The sequence below is a fragment of the Thamnophis elegans genome, chromosome Z, assembly GCF_009769535.1.
Source record: "Thamnophis elegans isolate rThaEle1 chromosome Z, rThaEle1.pri, whole genome shotgun sequence".
Classification (NCBI taxonomy): domain Eukaryota; kingdom Metazoa; phylum Chordata; class Lepidosauria; order Squamata; family Colubridae; genus Thamnophis; species Thamnophis elegans.
In genome coordinates this window covers 79335681-79357830 of record NC_045558.1, presented here as the reverse complement: position 1 = coordinate 79357830, position 22150 = coordinate 79335681, and the positions used below count along the sequence as shown (strand labels likewise).

At 39.2% G+C, this 22150-nt stretch overlaps 1 protein-coding gene across 1 annotated transcript in view; it reads right to left on the bottom strand.

Annotated features, from left to right (window-relative positions):
* ADCY1 (adenylate cyclase 1) overlaps window positions 1-22150 on the bottom strand; it is a 287098-nt gene that overhangs the window by 88543 nt on the left and 176405 nt on the right. Inside the window, exon 7 of the mRNA XM_032234747.1 lies at window positions 11756-11897. Within this exon, the coding sequence (XP_032090638.1) occupies window positions 11756-11897 (142 nt within the window). The remainder of the gene's footprint in view (window positions 1-11755; window positions 11898-22150) is intronic.

Here is a 22150-nt window from a genome sequence, read left to right as displayed (position 1 = left end):
CCAAGGTACCTGTCTCGATACATGACACCAAGCACGGAAGGAACGGACGCTCTCAGGTGCAGATGGCCTCGTGGTCTCCTGTACGCCTTCCCTCCATTCCCCCTGATACAGAGGGTGATTTGGAAAATGCTGGAGGAAGAGGCCGAGCTCATCCTAGTCGCCCCCAATTGTCATGCCAACCATGGTACGCGGACCTGATCAATCTTTCAGTGGAACTTCAGTGGCTCCTGCCAATGATTCCATCCCTCCTCCATCAGGGCTCCATTCACCACCCACTGGCTACACTGGCTACACTGGCTACGCCTAACCACTTGGAGGCTGAGCGGGCGGTCCTGAGGGCAGATAACCTTTCCGAGATTGTGATCCATACCATTCAAGCTGCACGCCACCCGCTACCAATAGGATATACGAATCTACCTGGCAGACCTTCGTATCGTGGTGCCTGGGGCAAGGGGAGGATCCTTTGAAAGCTGCAGTTCCCCATCTTCTTGAATTCTTGCAGCAGGGTCTTGATAGGGGACTCTCTCTGAATAGTTTGCAGAGACAGGTGGCAGCTCTCTCCTCAGTCCTCTCTCTCCACAGGGATGAACCCTCTCCTTGCACCCTCACATCCGCAGATTCTTCAAAGGGGCATCCAATATCTGTCCTCCTGTCATGCACCAATTCCCTTCTTGGGATCTGACCAAAGTCCTCAACTTCCTTACAGAACCGCCCTTTGAACCCCTCAGGGCAGCAACTCTGCACCACCTCACCCTCAAGACTGCCTTTCTGGTGGCCATAACATCAGCATGGAGGGTATCAGAGTTGGCGGCCCTGTCCATCCGGGCTGAACTGTGTGTCTTCCACCCAGATGGTGTGGTTCTTCACATCGACCCTACCTTTGTCCCGAAGGTGAATTCAGCTTTCCATTGTTCCCTGGATCTCACCCTTCCAAATTTCTGCCCGGCTCCATCTCACAGTCTGGAGCGCAAATGGCACAAGCTAGATGTCAGGCGTGCTCTTAAAACTTATATCACCAAGATGGCTGCCTTCAGACGCAGCGAAGTCCTCTTTGTCTCCTTTCATCTGACCAACAAGGACCTTAAAGCCTCTTCTTCCATGATCAGACGGTGGATCAGATCGGCTGTTGCTCAATTTTACATCTCGCATCATCTTCCTCCTCCACCCAACATTACAGCTCATTCCACGCACAGCACAGCCATGTCAGTGGCATGGGCGTGGCAGGCCTCGGTGGAGGAGATCTGTAAGGCGGCGACCTGGGCTACCCCTAATTCCTTCATCAGACATTACAAGGTAGATAAGTATGCATTGGCCGATGCAGCTTTCGGACGGCAAGTGCTCCAGCAGGTCCTTCCATCCTCCAGATCCTAGGCCAGTCTCATGCCCTCCTAGGACATGCCAGCTTTGGTACATCCCATGCATGATCGCTGTCTCCGCCAACTTAGGAGAATGGGGTGTTGGTTTTTACCTGATATGCCCCTTCTCTGGGCAGGTGGAGACAGCGGTCATCCCCACCCGGGAATTCTGGCCTACATCACATGGGTGTGTGGGGAGCATATTATATTGAGTCTGGAGAGAAAGCGATTATTCACACACAACAGTCTACTAATCTCCTTCGTCAAGAAAAGCGGGGAGCATGCTCCTTAGAGCCGATGACATCACTTTGGTAGACTCAGTTCTATTGGTTACTGACTGAGTTAACCCATGCATGACCACTGTCTCCACCTGCCCAGAGAAGGGGCATATCAGGTAAGAACCAACACCCCCATTTTATCATATCATTCATCTCCACATTAAAGAGGAGAAGGGGATAGTAATCAATAGGCTTGATTATTTTAGTAAATCACATCTTTGATCTTTGCGCTAACCTCCCTAGATTTGATTGTCCTGTCTATAAATTGCTGGTTCAATAATTTGAGACATAATAATTTGGGTTTGAGACTAATTTTTTTCCTCAATGTTGTTTGCAGAAATTGTAGTTTGTATATCTTACATTTCAGTTTTTAAAGCATAACATTAAAATGTTCGGTATTAGCACAAATTAATGACTTTATTTTTAGCTAACTGATGTTGATATGATTTTTATTAACCTGTTTCATGATGGTTAATTTTATTAACCTGTTGCATGATCTACATTTATTGCTGATTTGTTTTTTTATAACAATTTTTATTGTTTTTATTACACACAAAAAAAGGAAAAGAAACGAATCATCTTTCATTACATCTTGTAGAAAGCATGTCCATTGGTACAGATACATTTCATGAGTTTCTTCCACAATCATTACATATACTTCATTCAAATTAAGTTGTACATTTTAAAATTTATGTATTTTACTATCACTTTATTTGATTACAGTTACTTAAACTTGTTTTTTTCTAAAATCATTTATATTTAAAGACACAACCACCTACTGGCATACTTTCAGAATCTCAATGAGTCTACCATAACTTTACATCTTTATAACATATTCTAAAAAAAGAATCAATTAGTAGTATATCTAATACTCCCCCTCCTTCCCCCCAACTCACAAATTAGCGCTTGTCTGAATTATTTTTAGTAGTACAACACACATATATCATTAAATATTATCTATTAACATTTCCTTATTATTATTGTAGTTAACTATAAATTGTTTACTATTTATCTCACCTCTCCTCTGTTCAGGCCCAAAGGAGATTATACCTTTATAACCAGCTCTCAACAGAAATTTATTAATAAGATTTATAGGTCTTTTCCCTAATCCCCAAATTGCAATTTATATCCAGTTTCTTTTACTAATTAAGGTTATCATTTCATTGTTATTATCTTGAATAATTAGATGTTAACAAACTAAACATTTAGAATCTAGAACACTCTAAAAAAATGTTAACATTTCTACTTAATAATCACCAAAAGTATCCATTAACATTTCCTTATTGTTATAATAGTTAAAAAAATGAAAAAATGAATTGTTTACTATTTGTATCACATCTCCTCTCTTCTGATCCAGATTAGTTTACCTTCATAACAAGATCTAGACAAAAGTTTGTTAGTAAAATTTATAAGTCTTTTCGCCAGATCTCAATTTAGAATTTATGGCCCAATTATTTATCTTAATTAAGGTTATAATTTAATTATAATGGTAAATTATATGTTAACGAATAAGCATTCAATGATAATCTAAAACAGTCTACAAGATACTAAAATCCCTACTTATTAATCATCAAAAATTGGCTAGTTTTTTTATCATCAACTAACATTATCAACCAGTGTCTTTCCAGTAGCGGAATGGTCTTATCTCTCTCGGCTGCTGGTGTGGCAACGATCTTTTCAGCTCCTTTCCAGAGCTTTGAACTTCTCTCCACACTTTGTAGCTTAGAAGATTTCTCATATAGTTTTATTGCCCTGGAGTTGTTTTTAACATAAGCTTAACTTTGGTTATCAAACTTATTTCTGGATAGGTTTGTCTTCTTAGCTCCATCCTTTTCGCTCTTTATTTTTCCTCCTAGATCTTGAAGTTTGGGGTAAAGCTCCAAATTGTCAGTCACTTTTCCAGTTTCCCTTCTTTCCACTTCCACTCACATTTGCTCCATTAGTAAGTTCATCTTTTATCTTATTTTGTTTTCTGTATTTTCATTCTCTCCTTTAATTTTGGGGGGTCCAGCCCCTTCATCTTTTGCTGTGATACTCCATAGTCTATCCCAGTTCTTGCCAAATCTCTCAAATCCTTCTAAGATATTTTGAAGTCCATCCAGGATATTTTGAACTTTTAAGTTTTTCTCATCTGAATATTGATCCATTTTTCCAAAAGAAAAGAGATGTAAAGAAAAAGAAAAAGGAAGAATCTGATAATCTCTGCCACTCTAGCCTGTCAAAAAGAGAAAGTTTCTTGGAGAATATACCTATATTTAAGCATAAGTTCTTTTGTAGTTTTCAAAGTAGAAGAGTTCTTGCCTTTTTCTTCCCTTTTCCTTCTTTTGCCAAAATATTTTCCAAACACACCTGCAAAGCACTGTTCATGCCCTTGAGTCTTTATCAGGTTTTATAAACAAGCTCCAAACCCTTCCTTTGCAAAGTCAGTGAAGTCAAGTAGGAGTGAACAAAGGATACATTGTTTCAGAAAAAAACTTCAGGCTCAGGCTTCCAACTGGCAGATTCAGCTTTTTTTATATATATACCATATATATATATATATATATATATATATATATATATATATATATATATATATATATATATATATATATATATATATATATATGGTTATATATATATATATATATATATATATATATATATATATATATAAAATCTTTAATATGCTTTTATAACAAATAAAAGGAGGAATTGTTAAAATAATTTTTTTTAGTTTGAGCCAAAAGAATTAAGGTAGTAAAAAATAAGGAAAAAATCAGTCCATTCACTTTAAGCGAAGAAACAGGAAATGTTACAATCACTTCAATCCACAAAAGATCGTTACAAGCAAAAGTAAAGAGTTTTCTAAGACAGTCCAATAAGGATTAAATTCGCCGCTTTACTTAAAGGACTAATATCTTTAAAGGAAAAAAAATTTCTTAGGGCAATTTTCTAAAAGTGAAAGAAAGAAACTTCACCAGATGGAACACTTTCACTTCTTCTTTCCTTCCGGAGCCGTCTCCGACTATGTCAGCCTGTGAGCTGCCTGTTTGCTGCCGGTTGGAAGCGCTTTCCTTGGGTCGACCAAGGACTTTGTGGTGTCCCTGAGACCAGCAAGGTTTTGTCTTCCTAGTCACCATCTCTTCGGGATGGTTTAGGTCCTACCAGACCATTCAGGGGCAAAAAGTGTCATCGGCGGACTCGGACTGTCGAGTCCGCATGAAGTATCGTCGCGACGTTGGCTCCTCCTATTGCTGATTTGTTTTGAAGCATATATTTGCTGTAACCAACCTTCATTTATTTAATGATAGAAAAATGGAATTTAAATGTCCAGATAAATAAATATGCCCCACCATTATCTTATTCCCTATGTTTTTAAAAGCACAACTTTACACCATCTGCATCTTTTCGTAGACAACAGAAAAATAGCAGTTTAGAATACAATCCAAAGTCATAATGGGTACATGATGTTTAATGTCACAATGGTGAGAAATGGAATGGTACATGATGTTTAATCTTAGCCTAGTATTTATACTGTGAATACAGTATAAATACTAGGCTAACTTTAGATATATCCTTAGACTAGGATTTAAGCTGTCATTTTTTCATTTTCAGAATGTGTTGGAATATTTTGTTCCTACCTTAGATTCAATGAAGAAGATGCTAAAGTACTAGTACCTATTACATCAAACCAGAGACAATTAACCCTGATTATTTTGAAATGCATAGATTAGTTTCTGTCTTACATTGGTTCCTGCCAGGAATGATTTTTAAATGAATATATTGATAATTTGATTTCCATCTCATAAAAATCCCTCTTGCAATTGCTGAGGCTTCCTGCAAAACTTCCTCCTGCCTCTTTGGAATTTGGAAGATGACAGGTTAATAAAATGTTTAAAAGTTTTGAATATTTTAAATGTTATCTTTATTTAAAAGTATAACTGTAGATGAAAAAAGCTTTCATGTACTCTTGTATTAATAAATTTGATAAAATTATGGTAGAATATATTGTCAATTCACATTTTTAGACATTTTTATTTTTAAGTCCAAAGTAAATATTTTACTTTTGAATAAAACATTTTTATCTTCTGTTAACAGTGATTTTTATTGCTTCTTGTGTCTTCCTGAAGAAAATCTTACTTCATCAAAAAGAATTATGCACAATGAATATAGAAAAGTTATTATATCTCAGCATTTGGATGCCTATGGGGAAGTCATATAAGAATAAAGTAACAAAAAATGTTCATATACAAATCAAGACTACAGCATTTGGACTAAGATAAATAGAACAATTCAGTTTTCTCTAATATCCCTATCCCACAGTCACTCATGAGAATGCTCCTTTGGTTTTTAGAATTCCCATCTTAATCAATGCCCAAAGGGGATAGGACAGGACTATACAAACACATTTCTTTTGGAAATTGTGATGATTTAGCAATCCATATGTAAGTGCACAACAAGCATGAAAAGCCTAGATAAGTTAGAATACACCAGCAAGTGACACTGTGACTGATCTACAGGCCCAAGGGAAAAACCAGCTGATATACCAGTGAAGTGTTTTTCCTGCCAACTTGGCAGACACTCCGCTGTTGCATACCAGAGATCTAATGCTGCTAGCCAAGCTGTACAGTAACATCTGTCACTTTGATAGATCAATTACTGACACAATAACAGGGAAGCTGCTGTTTACTTTTATGCAAAGATGAGACGATGCATTCCTCACAATTCAATAGAAATATAAGCATAGTCAATATATATAATTTTACTTATTTACAATCAATATTATATTTTATAATAAAAAGCTACAAATTTTTATAAGATTATTTTTCTGAGTTTCAAATTTATATGGTTTTATTTTATCTATACAGTTTAAACAAAATGAGCTAAACCACATTTGTTCTTTAAAGGAATTTATTATTCATTTCTAATACTGCAATAATAATTCACAGGTCTGCGACTAAAAAGCTGTTTGATTATTTGCATCTAATTTCCATGTATTTTGGTGTGTTGAAAACAAATAAAATATTGAAAAAACTCCTAGACGTCATGATTTGCCACAACATGCAAAATTGTCTTCAAATTTATCATTTTTTTTTAAAAAAATGGTATTTTTTTATATTATGGGTTTTTAACCAAATTTAAAGTCCCAATTACTATTAATTAATTCACATAAGTGCATTTAAGATATAAAATGCCAAAAAAAACCTTAAAGGGTTTGTCCGAGTTATGTAAAAAAAATATAGCACTGTAAATCTGATGGTCAGCAATATATACATAAGCTAAGCAAGTTTTAAGTCTGTGCTTCTAATGGTAGAAGGGGTTAATCTTTCCTGAAGAATCCAGTGGGAGGGAGACACAGGAAAGATAGCAGCATCTCCGGTCAGTGCAGGGGGCGTGGCCGCACTGTGACATCTCGTGTACAGAAACAGAGCTGCTTTCTCCTGCATGCCACACTTGTGCACAAATCATCATCAGGTTCTTGGTTCTAGGCTGTTCATACTTTTTCATCGCAATTCATGTTAGCTCGTCATTCTTCAACTGTTATGTTATGGCTCCATGAAAGTGTATTAATTCTCCAGAAAGTTTCTGTTTCATCTGTGGTGAATATACAGTGTTGAAGCAACAGCAGAATATTACAGACTTTGTGAAAAAAGTATACTTTGCATACTTTGGACTAAAAATTGGAGATCAAGATAAAGTTTGGGCACCTCATAAAATGTGCAAACGGTGTGCTGAGGACCTCCCAAACTGGTTCAAGGGTAAGAAAAAAACTTTCCGTTATGGGATTCCTATGATATGGCGAGAGCAAAAGAACCATAGTGATGACTGTTACTTTTGTTCATGCGATGTGAAAGGGTTTAATTCCAAATGGAAGCATTCCATTTCATACCCCAATCTTCACTCAGCAATTCGTCCCATCCCCCATGGCACAGATATACCAGTATCCAAGCCCCCTACTACCTTGGAAGAGATACCTAGCTCCGATGAAGGTGAAGTCATACTTGAACCAGATGATGAATCAAGTTCTGACTTTGAAGATGATACAAGACCTAAAATTTTTTCTCAGGAGGAGATGAATGATTTGGTAAGAGACTTGAATCGTCCCAAAGATGCCACTGAGTTACTCGGATCAAGGCTGAAAAGCAGGAATTTATTGTTGCCAGGAATGTCATCTGGTTCAGACATTGTGAAAAGGAGTTCATTCCTTACTTCGCTGAGGAAGACAAGTTGGTTTATTGCATCGATGTCGAAGGTCTGATGGGCCAATTTAAAATCCAATATGATTCAGAGCAATGGCGTCTTTTTATAGATTCTTCAAAAAGAAGTCTCAAAGCAGTTTTACTCCACAACGATTTTTACGCTTCCATACCTGTAGGACATTCCGTACACTTGAAGGAAACCTATGAGAACTTGGAATTGGTTCTTCATAAACTTAAATATGAAGACCATGGTTGGCAAGTGTGTGGGGACTTGAAGGTCTTGTGCATGCTGCTTGGGCAACAAGCTGGGTATACCAAATACCCTTGTTTTCTGTGTCTATGGGACAGTTGAGACTTACAAAATCACTGGACCAAGAAGAATTGGCAGCTGAGGGTGCTAACAGTCGGTGAAAAATATGTCCTCCAAGAAACTTTGGTACCTTCTCATAAAGTTCTTCTACCACCTCTCCACATAAAATTGGGATTGATGAAGCAATTCGTAAAATCACTTCCAAGAGATGGAGACTGCTTCAAATACTTGGTCACCAAGTTTCCATGCCTGTCGGAGGCAAAATTGAAGGAAGGTGCGTTCGTTGGACCAGACATTAGAAGGCTTATAGTTGATCAAGAGTTTGTCAATATCTCAAAAAGAAGGGTGGATTTCATTTAAAGAAGTCGTACAGAATTTTTTAGGTAATAACAAAGATACTCACTACAAAAAGATTGTTGGAAGAATGCTGAAAGCATTTCAAGCTTTGGGTTGCCTGATGAGTTTGAAAGTGCATTTCTCCAGTCCCACCTTGACTACTTTCCTGAAAATTTGGGAGCTGTGAGTGAGGAACAAGGTGAACAATTCCACCAAGACATTAAAGAGATGGAGAGGAGATACCAGGGAAAATGGAGCATTACAATATGGCAGACTACTGTTGGATGCTTCAGAGAGACATTTCAGATGCTACTCACAAGTGTAAATGCACCAAGAGGAGCCTCACAAGGAAGAAGAATTGAATTTAGTGTGTGTAGGTAAGCTCATTTCAGTTCAAAAAAGGAATTTCATGAAAATATTGTAATAAAACTTTAATTTTATAAGTCTATTTCCATTTATTTTGAGGTACTGCCTTATTTAACATAGTTACCTAAATTGTCAGGAAACGTGATTTCCTATGACAAAATGGAGGTCATTTTCGGATTCAGCACTCTAAAAAACATAAAGATTATATGGAATAACCAAAACAACTCTCAAAAAAATTTTTTTTGCAGACCTGTGTATAATTTCTTTCTCTCTGTCTCTCATCACAACAATATCAGTATTTATTTAACCATTAGAACTTTTATTGATCTTTCTATAATTTTTTTCTAAATACTTTTTCAATGTTTCAAATACTGTTGGCCTAATAGAAGGGGGAAAGAACTAAAATGTTTAAAGAGGAGAATTTTCTAGGAGGAATGGGTTTATGCCTTAGATTTCCCTGTCTCTCCTATTTCCCTTGCTAAGGGTTTCCCAATTTTGTCCTACCAGTCCCTGCTATGAGAGATAAGAGTAACTGAGGAAAAATATTGTAGGGCCTACTTTTAAACTAAGATTACAGGTTGGAAAGAAAGTTAATTTAGATTTTTTTCTTCTTTATAATTATGTCTGTGGATAACTGATAAAGTTGATAAAAATATAAAATATTTTCCAGAGTAATGTAATTCTTTGTTTATGTTTATCATTATTATTTAGTTACTAGATATTTTAGTGGGGGAGTATCATATTGGAGGTGGCTATTAGATTAATAGCAGTATGGCCACCTCTCTTTCTGTCCCTTGCTTCTCCCATCCAATTTTTAATCTCATATTACTATACCTTCCTCATTTATTTTGTTATTCATATTTATTATTTCATTACTTTGATGTGTTTAAACTTATTTTCAATTCTCCATTTTTTACTGTTGTAAATCACCTGGAATAACCTCACAGCAGCAAATAAATTTAAGAAAGAAAAAAACAAACAAACAAGCTCTTTTCTGTCATAAAATGTAACTATTTCCTCCTGCAGGACAGTTTCTCCCTCAAAAGCACTATATAATCATGATAGACAATAGATTCTACATGTGAAATGACATCCACTAGAGGGAAGCTATACCACCATCTCAAATATCCATAGGTATGAATCTGAAAAAAATTGTTTCATTAAATAAAGAAAAGAACTTTTGGTTTTTATGGTACAATTGCCAGGAATCCAATAGAGAATCCTATGAAGAATCCAGTTTTTCCATTGTTTCATATTCTTTCTAGAAACTGTATGGCGGGAGAAACAAGAATAATGGAAACTTTCTGTCTGGAATTATGTCAAACATATTTATTTATTTTATTGTGAAGTGTATCGTACTTTTTGTTTGCAAGGCATAATGTACACACATAATTATATAGGCAGTCTTCTTAAAATTTACTAAGTTTACTAAACTACCAACAGAAATAATAATTTATTAAAACAATGTAAATAAAATATCCCATAAATCAATAATTTATTTATAGTTTCAGACCAATAAAACGCAGGGATACATAATTTAAAATACAGAATCACCTATAAAATAGAAAATTTAAAATGTTCCAGATATCATAAATATTTCATTTTTCCTCAAAATAAAGCAAAACTTTACTGAATTTGCATGCCACATTAAATTTATATAATGCAGTAGGTTGAAAGCCAGCAAACTATACTAGTCTTTGCATGAATTCTCTGTAAAAAATTCATGATGCATACAGAAATACAAAATAAAAGGGAGGTTTGTTTCTGTATTTCCTCTAGATTCCTACATTTTAAAAGTCTTAGGTTGAGATCTAGCCCTTGTTGTTATTGTTTCTTTAAGAACCTCTTTCTCCAACATTATAATTAATCCAGACCTGGTAATTTCCTCTGTTGACCAGCAATCTTCTTTTCAGGATATATTTAGTAGCTTGAAGCTCAGTCATTCATAGAGAACACTTCCACTAACATTCTAACACTTGATCTAAACTTACGTTATACATTACATAAATGGCATTTAAATGTTTCCATATCTACACAATTATCTGCTAAGTTAACACATAGACACTTCCACTAGATACTAACAATTCAGTTATTAGCAACCTCTGCACTCCATTACCATATGCAAAAATCGATGCCTTCCCTTCCTTTTGGAATTTTTAATTCTTAAAATCAAGCATCTTAAAAGAACAGGATAAAACAGAAAAATATACACATAATACAAACTTTAGAAATATAACTATATAAAGAAAGAAAGAAATGTAGATTTAATATTTTAAGGACACAATGAATTGGAGTACAGATAGTCCTCAATTTTTGACCACAATTGAGCCCAAAATTTCTGTTGCTATGCAAGACAGTTATTAAGCAAATTTTGCTCCACTTTATGACTTTCAGTTGTTAAATGAATCATTGCAATTGTTAAGTTAGTAATATGGAGGTTAAGTGAATCTAGATATGACTTTGCTTGTCGTAGGTTGTAAAATGTTTAGATGTCCCCAGGACAAAACAACTGTCCTAAATACATGCCAATTGCCAAACATCTAAATTTTGATCACATAACCATATAAAATGGTCATTGGTTGTTTTTTTTTTTCAATGCCATTATGACTTTGAATTGTCACTAAATGAATGTTGTTAAGTTGAGAATTACCTATAAAACAAAAAGCATAAACAAGAAGTTGTTCTTATCCATAAAAAATATGTAAAAGGAATCGCATTTTGTACAATTTCCTTGTAAAAACCTTTTTCCTTGTGGAAAAAAGTTGAATAGTAAAAACACAGAAAATTTCCATTCTTGAACATAGCATTTCAACGGAAACAACATTTCCAATTCAATCAGTTTATCATGTGTTTATTAATTTATAATATTATCTAAGTCTGTGTCAATTAAAAAATCTAATACATAATTAATAAAAATCAAGTGCAAACCTTTCTCCGATGAGATGGCACAATGAAAAAGGTTTCAATATTATGCTTCTTTAAGAAACTATTCCTTTCATAGCCATATCCGGGTTCCACCTCATAGTCACCATTTAGGCACTCTAATGTAGTCTTTGTTATATGCACTTTCCTAAGTATAAATAAAGAATAGTTATTTAATACTACAATCCATTAGCTTTCTTTATAGAATTCAGTCTGAATCTTCTTTCTTGGTACATGAAGCTCAACACACATACATACATACCATGTTTCCCCTGAAAATAAGGAAAGGCCATATTTTTTTGGGTGGGCAAAAATATAAGCCCTCCCCCGAAAATAAGCCTCTTGAACAACTCCCCCCCCCGCGAGACAGAACACCACTCACCACTGGGGGGGGGTGTGAGCGGGGAGTGGAATAGCTACTCGTGCAACCCCCTTCTCCAGCCATGCAGAGCACCGTTCACTGACCTAGGGATATTCGGAAGGCACCAAGCCGCGGAAGCTGGGGATGGATAACAGGTGCTCACGTAGCTTGGCACTTTCAGGATACCCCTAGGTCAGTTAATGCCACTGTGCCCAGCTGCAAAGGGGATTTGCTGGACAGCTGCTCATGAGCATAGTCACCTCATGGCTGCTGTGTTGCTCTGCTGCAGCAGCACAACACAATTGTTCATCCCTGAGGCTGTGCCGGGCTCTTCAGGAGCCTACTCGCAAGAGAGCAGCCGCCCAACTGGGCACAGCACTACTCACCAACCTAGCAGTATCCTGAAGGCACCAAGCCATGGGAACCAGGGGCAAAGGCGCTCACATTGCTTGGCGCCTTCAGGATACTGCTAGGTTTTTACTAAAAATATTGGGTTTCTGTCTGGATGGTCTCTTGTGACGAGCCGATAGACAGAGAATGGAAGCAGTGAGCTTCCTCCCATATTTGGGCATACCAGCGGTTGTGACACTAATTACATACCTATTTCCCTGGCTCAGCTGATAAAGGAGGAGAGCCTGTGGCTTAGTGGTTAACACATCTGCCTAATATGTAATACAGCCCAGGTTCGAATTCCAGTAAGGGTATGGCTAGCTGATGAGAGCTAAATAGCTTGAAATAGATCTATACTAGTCTCCCTTTATTTATTTATCAGCACAAATACAAGCTTATATATATTTCATTTCATTTCATTTCATTTATTTCATTTGTATGCCGCCCTTTTCCCTGAGGGGGACTCAGGGCGGCTCACAACTTGAGCAAGGGAAAGGGAATACAGACAGTTTGACACTAACACAAAACAATACATAATTTAAAAAGCGCAACAATCATACCATTCGAGATAGGGGCAACGGTTATTTAGCCCCAGGCCTGTCGGAACAGCCAGGTTTTAAGGGATTTGCAGAAGGCCTGGAGGGTGGTGAGGGTGCGAATCTCCACGGGGAGTTCGTTCCAGAGGGTCGGAGCAGCCACAGAGAAGGCCCTCCTCCGGGTAGTCGCCAGTCGACACTGGCCGGCGGATGGAATTTGGAGGAGGCCTACTCTGTGGGATCTAATCGGTCTGGTGGAGGTAATTGGCAGCAGGCGGTCTCTCAAGTACCCAGGTCCAATACCATGAATACCATATATAGTTTGAAATGAATACAAATAAAAAGTTTTTTTCTAAAACACCTCTTTGACTGTCATCCCAGAAGCCTTCTTTAGGAAGGAGATGGCAGTGAATCTTAATTTATGAGTTTATAGTGAAATAATATCTTTCATTCAAAGTGAACCCACTCTTAAAATAACTAAAATTTGGAGCTACAAGTTCATAGATGTCATTTTTTTTACCTATTTACTATTGGGGGGAGTTCACTTAGATTTTTAAAAAAATGTGATTTGATCTTGCTGTGAGAAGAGGGAGAAACAGTTTTCCAATTTTACTCACTTCTGATTGGACCAGCTGTGTTGGCTATTAAGCAAAAAAGCATAGACTTTCTGTTTTGTAGTTCATTATTACAGTGGTGTTGTTTGACCATATGAGAGAGCCAAAAATATTCCTAATCCTTTTTAATTATCCAGTAGCATCATTTAACCCATTGGATTTAATGTTATAAATTTACAAGTCTAAAATTCTTAACTGTAAAATCCAAGCTTTAGCTAGACTCTGACAGGATGCTTATGTGTAAGAAAATGGAGAAAATGAGAAGAAATACAGAATCCTTAAGGATCTTTTTGGATGAATAGCAAAAATATATGAACTAATTCAGGCAAATTGAGCATAGCTTGAATCCAAACTTCATGCACTTTCAAAGGAACTCTGTAAGGAGAGACAACAGTTGACTGCAGATATCAAACAGGTGAAGGTTTGAGTGGATCTTATGGAACACAAACTGGAGAAGAAAGATGTTATGTATGAAGCTGATCTGATATTTTTTTAGATGAATACGGTAGTTTGTAGTAGTAGAAATTGAACTTAATAAAATCGATAGTAGTTGGACTTTTATGTGCCAAATGATGATAAAAGTAAAATTTTCAAATATCTTATTTGAAATTTTCAAATATCTTATTTACTGCCCTTTTCATATGTATGTAAATAAGTAAATCTTTATTATGGTCAAAGACCAGCAATACACATTAGTTTTTACAATATGTTAAAAAGTACTGACATTAAGATATAATTAAAAAGTATTGACGTTAAAAGTGGAAAATAACATACATGTTCTCAGATTGTTTGGGTCACTCCCTGGTTTACCTGGGTGCAGCGCTGTTAAGTATAGACTAACCAATTATTGTACCTTGGTGACTTGTTAACCAATAATGTAATAACACGTAAAGTAGGTGAGAACTAAGAAGCTGCAAATGCTATAAAAATGATGTCTCATGATTAATAAGTTGCTGTTTATTCTGCTATCCATGGAATGCTTAATTCTGTTGATTCTTCTGTTAATTCTGGATGCTAAATAAACTTCTGTTGGTTCAGCTATCCATGGATTGGATTACTTTCTTTCATCTTCAGCCTCAGGATCATAATGCTACACAGGGCTGGTTGATTCCCACTGTCTTTCTCTCTCTTTTCCAAGGTTGAAAATGAGGAGGAGGCAGCCACCTTCAGAGTTTGCATGTTAGCTATCACATGACAATTGGATTATGCTGGGGAATTGGAATGGAGCGAGTTCCCCAGTTTTGGATAAAACATCCATCAAAGGGATTAAATTCTCCCCGGGTAAATTACCAAAGCCTTTGTTTGAGACGATGGACAACTTAGCATTAATAGATTTGTGCAGGCAAAGAAATGGCTCAGCTAGAGAATATACTTTTTTCAGAAACATATAAATCATTTTCAAGGATTGATATGAGAAGCATTTATAAAAACCTTGGAAATAAAATTCTAAATCTTTTTTCTGATCACATCTGTTCTTTTGGCATTTAGAAAAAAAGAGTTTGAGTTACAGATAGGGATTAAATGAATCTATTTTGCAAAAGGAGACAATTGCAAAGAACTATAAAAAGAAATTTAATGAATATTTTGATAATAATCTAGATATAGAGATACAGATTTAATGCATGTTTAAAATGCTTTATATGACTGTTTATATGTCACAGCAAATAAAAATTATTGTCAATTGTGATTTAACTAATTTATGTGAAACTTAAAAGAAAATGAAGTCCCTTGTGTCTTTTGTTGTTCATTTTGGGGTTGGAAACTTTGAACAGAGATATCAGGAAAAATGAGAAAATAACAGGTATCAAAAAGTAAGTTTATAAATTGAGGGAATCGGCTGATGATTTGGTTGTTATCTTGCAAGGCCCCTCAAATAATATAGAATATTTGATGAGGAAATTAAATGAATTTGGGGTTTTTAAATAAACAAAAAGGAAATAATGCTTTTTAAGAATATGATCTCACAAGATTGTGATATATTGACTAAAAATGTCTTGTTTTAGAGATGAGAAAAAGATGAAATATTTGCGGGTCATACTGATAAAGACAAAACCAATTCAAAATAATTATATTAAGGTGACCAGACGTCCCGCTTTTGGCGGGACACACCCGCCTTCCAACGCATTTTCCTGCGTCCCGCCCGCCTTTTTAAAAGGCACGCTTTTTTTGGCGCTCGCAGCTCCCGCCCATCAGCTGCTAGCTTGCTGGGCTGGCTCATCGTTTTGTTCTCTATCCTACCGATGAGCCAGCCCAGCAAGCTAGCAGCTGATGGGCGGGAGCTGCGAGCGCCAAAAAAAGTGTGCTTTTACCTACCTACAAATTTAAGCCAGCCCAGCCTGCCCGCTCACTGATTGGATTGGCCTGGACTCCAGCCAATCAGTGAGCTGGCTGGGATTGGAAATTTTCAGCACGTCTGCGCGAGTCTCCATTTCCTTTCACCAAAAGACGAAAGAGGTTGCAGCTGCGCTGACTGGTGAGTATTAAGAGCCGCGAGCGGATGGTGTGAGATCGCCGCCCGGTAGCCGCCAGAAGCCGCTCCCGGCCGCGGGCCCCTGCCCTGCCGCGTCCAGCGTGTCAGCAAGCGGGTTGCCCGCCCGCCTAGCTGCGTTGCCCACATGCACGTGGATTCAAGAAATCCGGCTGGATACTTTGAATCCCCGCGCGTGTGGGCAATGCAGTTTGCGGGGGAGGGGAGCTTCGCTTGAGATGACCATGCTATGCCCTCCATAGCCTGGTCCTCCCAAGCAGAGCCTGCCTAGCTGCCTTGCGCACACACGCGGGGGATTCAAGAAATCCGGCTGGATACTTTGAATCCCCGCGCGTGTGGGCAATGCAGTTTGCGGGGGAGGGGAGCTTCGCTTGAGATGACCATGCTATGCCCTCCATAGCCTGGTCCTCCCAAGCAGAGCCTGCCTAGCTGCCTTGCGCACACACGCGGGGGATTCAAGAAATCCGGCTGGATACTTTGAATCCCCGCGCGTGTGGGCAATGCAGTTTGCGGGGGAGGGGAGCTTCGCTTGAGATGACCATGCTATGCCCTCCATAGCCTGGTCCTCCCAAGCAGAGCCTGCCTAGCTGCCTTGCGCACACACGCGGGGATTCAAGAAATCCGGCTGGATACTTTGAATCCCCGCTCGTGTGGGCAATGCAGTTTGCGGGGGAGGGGAGCTTTGCTTGAGATGACCATGCTATGCCCTCCATAGCCTGGTCCTCCCAAGCAGAGCCTGCCTAGCTGCCTTGCGCACACACGCGGGGATTCAAGAAATCCGGCTGGATACTTTGAATCCCCGTGCGTGTGGGCAATGCAGTTTGCGGGGGAGGGGAGCTTCGCTTGAGATGACCATGCTATGCCCTCCATAGCCTGGTCCTCCCAAGCAGAGCCTGCCTAGCTGCCTTGTGCACACACGCGGGGGATTCAAGAAATCCGGCTGGATACTTTGAATCCCTGCGCGTGTGGGCAATGCAGTTTGCGGGGGAGGGGAGCTTCGCTTGAGATGACCATGCTATGCCCTCCATATCCTGGTCCTCCCAAGCAGAGCCTGCCTAGCTGCCTTGCGCACACACGCGGGGGATTCAAGAAATCCGGCTGGATACTTTGAATCCCCGCGCGTGTGGGCAATGCAGTTTGCGGGGGAGGGGAGCTTCGCTTGAGATGACCATGCTATGCCCTCCATAGCCTGGTCCTCCCAAGCAGAGCCTGCCTAGCTGCCTTGCGCACACACGCGGGGATTCAAGAAATCCGGCTGGATACTTTGAATCCCCGCGCGTGTGGGCAATGCAGTTTGCGGGGGAGGGGAGCTTCGCTTGAGATGACCATGCTATGCCCTCCATAGCCTGGTCCTCCCAAGCAGAGCCTGCCTAGCTGCCTTGCGCACACACGCGGGGATTCAAGAAATCCGGCTGGATACTAGTCTCCGTGGAGAGCTTGGCAGGCAGCTGGCTGGACTTCTAAGAGGTGGGGGGGAGGAGCGGCAGCTCCTTGAAATGGAAAAAGGCTTGCTTCCTCCCCCTCCCCCAAATGAGACCGGGCTCCCAGCAGCGATTTGCCATTTGAGAGAGAGAGAGAGAGAGGAAGGGGGAGAACACGAGTGTGTGTATCCCTCCTTCCTTCAGCCCAACACTCTAGCCCGGCTTGGCTCCCGCTTCGTCTGTCCTGCCTCTTCGCTTCTCTGTTTGATTGTTGAAAGTGGGAGCCAAACCGGGTCATTCCTTCCAAGAGGCAAGTTTCCCATTGATTGAATGGCTTGCTGCCCTAGACCCTCTGCAGTCCCTCTCGTCTGGCCAGAATGCCAGCAAGAGTGTTGGGCTGAAGGAAGGAGGGATACACACACTCATGTTCTCCCCCTCCCTCCCTCCCTCCCTCCTTCCCCAGCCAGTCCCATGCCTTCTCCCAATCCCCGCCCCGTTCTCTTAGCTGCCCCATTCTCTTAGCTACGTTCTGCCTTGTGATTGCTGTCTCCAGGCTCTCCTCTCCTATTATCGTGGAAGGTATCTCATTTGGGGGAGGGGGGGGCAGGCCTTTCTCCATTCAACAGATCCAATATACAGAGTTTTATTTTTTGGCCCTAAAAATATTGTCACTGAGGATGAGAGAAATTTCTTCATCATTGCTATTGGCCTCAAGTAGCAAATAATTAAACATGGTTTTTAGTGTACTTAGTTAGTGATCTGCTTTTTAACATTACATGGTATCAGTTTCAAGAATGCATGCAATCCTGAAAATTTGTAACAAACTTGTTGAAGGGCCTATGAAATATTTTCTAGTTTAGTGTAGAATAAGTATTCTTAATAAAAGAAAAAGTCATTTTTATTTAATCAATTGCATTCCTGTTTATAATGGCATTAATTAACTAAACTGGAAATAAATCTATGTTTTGCTAGAGTTTTAAAATTAAAAAACCTTACATTTTGTTGCTATTATTTTAATCAGAGTTTTGCCAAGTGAAATTATATAATGGTTCCTCATGTCTCTGTAATTTTCTAAATCTCATCCAGAAGTACCACAGAATCTGGCATTTTCAGCAGAATGATGCTGATGCTAATAAAACATCCTGATTTTTGGTGAAAGGATGGAAAGAGGAAGGAAGGAGGAAGAGAGATCTAAAGTGCAGAAAGACAGAAGGCAGATAGGCAACAGGAAGGAAGGAAGGAGAAAGAATGGAAAGGAAGGAAGGCTAGAAGGAAGAAAGAGGGAGGGAGGGAGGGAGGGAAGGAAGGTGAAAGAAGGAAGGAAGGAAGGGTACGTCCACTTGTAGGCCTGGGACTGAATGCAGGAGGAGTCTCTCCATAGGATCAGCTGCTCCTCTGATCATGGTCTATGAAAATGTTACTGCCTGCCTGATGCAAATTTAGACAGATGGTGCTTTGGGCTGCCCCTCAAATCCCCCCTTTACTCCTCCCCCTGTAGAATTCAGCCCCCTGAGTTTTGCCTTTGAGGGGCATGTGTGGTTATGGCGGATGGCAGAGTCAGCTGGAGGTTGAGAGGGGATTGGGGCTTTTGTCCGCCTGTGGAGTTCTCCCCATGGACAGGATGGGATGTTGGCATGAAAGGGATCCGGGCACAATCTCACCTGTTCCAAGTAAAGTTGCCTTTTGCAATTGGCTACCGGTAATCCTCGACTTACGACCAGGATTGATCCCCCAATTTCTGTTGCTAAGGGAGACGTTTGTTAAATGATTTTTGCCTCATTTTGCGACCTTTTATTGCCACGTTAAGTGAATCATGGTGGTTGTTAAGTCAGGAACATGGCTGTTTAGTGACCAAAATTACAATGGCATTGAAAAAAGTGACTGATGACCATTTTTCACACTTAGCGACCATTTTCACACTTAGCGACCGTTGTGGCATCCTCATGGTTACGCGATCAAAATGTTGATGTTTGGCAACAGATTCGTATTTCTGATGATAGTTTGAAATGGTGACAGTATAAATTATTGCTGGTGTAATACTTAACAATGGTTTTTAAGGATTTCTTTTATTTATAGAATACCTTTTTTATTATTTTGGGGGGATTTTTACTTTTAAATTGTTTATAAAATGTATTTACTACAAGAAATGTTCCTTTTTGCAAATGTGATCTTTGCAAATCTTTGTGATGCAATATGTTCAGACCAGGTTTATGTGTCTCAAAGTGGCTGCTATTCTATGGGCAGGCCAGGTTGGTGCAAGGCAGCTTTGCCAGATTTTGTGTGTTTCACCCTCATTGAATTTTATATCGTATAAAGAATGGAAGGAGGAAGGAAGAGAAAAAAGGAGGAAGGGAGTGAGTGAGGAAAGAAGAGGATGGAAGGAGGGAGGAAGGAAGGAAGAGAGGGAAAGAGCAGAAGACAGATAAGGTGAAGGTAGATAAGCAAGAGGAATGAAGGAAGAAGTGAGGAGTCTCGAGGAGGGGGAAAACATTTAGTGACCAAAGTTACAATGGCATTGAAAAAAGTGACTGATGACCATTTTTCACACTTAGCGACCGTTGCGACCATTTTTCACACTTAGCGACCATTGCAACCATTTTTCACACTTAGCGACCGTTGCAGCATCCTCATGATCACGTGATCAAAATTTTGTTTGGCAACAGATTCGTATTTATGCTGGTTTCAGTGTCCTGGGGTGACCTTTTGACAAAAAAATTTTTTTTAATCAAGCCCCCCCCCCCCCCCCCGGTCAAGGGTGTCCCTCTTTTCCAATCTGAAAATCTGGTCACCTTAAATTATATGCCTCTCTGGAATGATATTAAAAAGGACTTATTTAGGTGGGATAACCTGCATTTATCATTATTGGGTAGAATTTCTGTAATTAAAATGAATGTCTACCAAAGATGCTTTTTTGTTTCAGACGTTACCAATACTTGCAACTGATACTCCATTAAACAATGGCAGATGGATACTTCTAAGCTTATATGACAAGAAAAAAAACCAAGAATCAGATATATACTACTGGGCTTCCGGCTGTGCTTCCAGTGGTGTTGGAGGCAAGGACTGCGAGCTCCACAGCCATGGTCTGAGCTCTGCATGTCAGGGGGTTCTGAAAGGAGTCATAGCAGACATGGCATTCAGCAGGTTCTGACCAGGTCTGGAGAACTGGTAGTGGAAATTTTGAGTAGTTTGGAGAACCAGTAAATACTACCTCTGACTGCCCCCCTCCTGTCTATTCTCTGCCTCCTGAGTCCCAACTGATTGAAAGGAAATGGGGATTTTGCAGTAACCTTCCCCTAGAATGAGGAGGGCATGGAGATTTTACAGTATCCTTCCCCTGTCATGCCTGCCACACCACGCCCACCAAGCCACACCCATAGAACTGGTAGTAAAAAATTTTGAATCCCACCACTGAACCATAGCCATCCTGTAGAGATGGTGAAGTAAAGGGGGGCACCTAGCCATCCTGTAGAGATGGTGAAGTAAAGGGGGGCACCACATCTCTCCTCCCTGACTTGGAAAATCCCACTCATCCAAAGATGAGGAGCAGTGGCAGTCAACATGGCTGCCATGAAGCTGTGGACAGCCAGAACACCTAAGAAAGTACATGAGCGAAAAGACAGTGAACAGAGATAATTTCTCGGTGAGATGATTTTTTGTTTCTTTAAAAATTATCCCAAGGAAAACAAAAAAAATCTAGAGAAGAGGTTCTAAAAATGTAACCGTTTAAGCGGTAAAAGAAAATATTTTTGATAGAGATCTATGCTGAAAAATAAGTTGACAGCACCATCAACTGGTTAAGGAAAAAGTGACTCCTAGACTCCTGGAAATTTACAGAGGAGAAAAGGAATATCTGATATTTGGTGGCTGTGACTTTTAACTGCCTTATGCTTACCATAGGTGGAAATAAGAAAGACGTTTTATTAAAAAGACTCTGGGAATCTAGAATAAAAGACTAAAACCACAGAGAAGACTTAAAGAATCTAGAAAATACCTTGGACTATTAAAGTATTGAGTAAATGCTGGAACTGGCTCATTAAATAATTGATTTTGTTTTGAATGAAATGGATTTTGAGGGGAATAAATACCTGCTTGAAAAAGACAGCCTGGAAATTTGAGAGGACAGCTCCATTTACTAATGATTGGAAATTTGGACTCTTTCTGAACTGAATTATGACTTTATTATTTATGTCACCTTTATTGCTATTATAACTGGAGTTGAAGGAACAATTGTGGAAATAAGACATTTTAATGAGATGACTTCATTGTTCCAAAATATTAAGGATTCAATGGATGGTTTAGATGAGAAAATGAAAAACATTTTGCACAATGAACAATGATCAAACTGACCATGAAGTGGTGGAAGCATCAGAAAGTCTAGATGAAATGGATTACTCAAGCCAGCAAATTGAATATGAATAGGGAAAAATATGGATCAGAAAAAACAGCAAATGAAGCAACAGCTCGATGAAGTGAAAGACCAGATAGATGGCAAGCAAAAGGAAAAGAGAGAACAGATGGATTGGCCACATCAACAAATAAATCAAGGAGTGGAGCAAAAACCAACTGATAAAGGGAGAAAGACCAAATA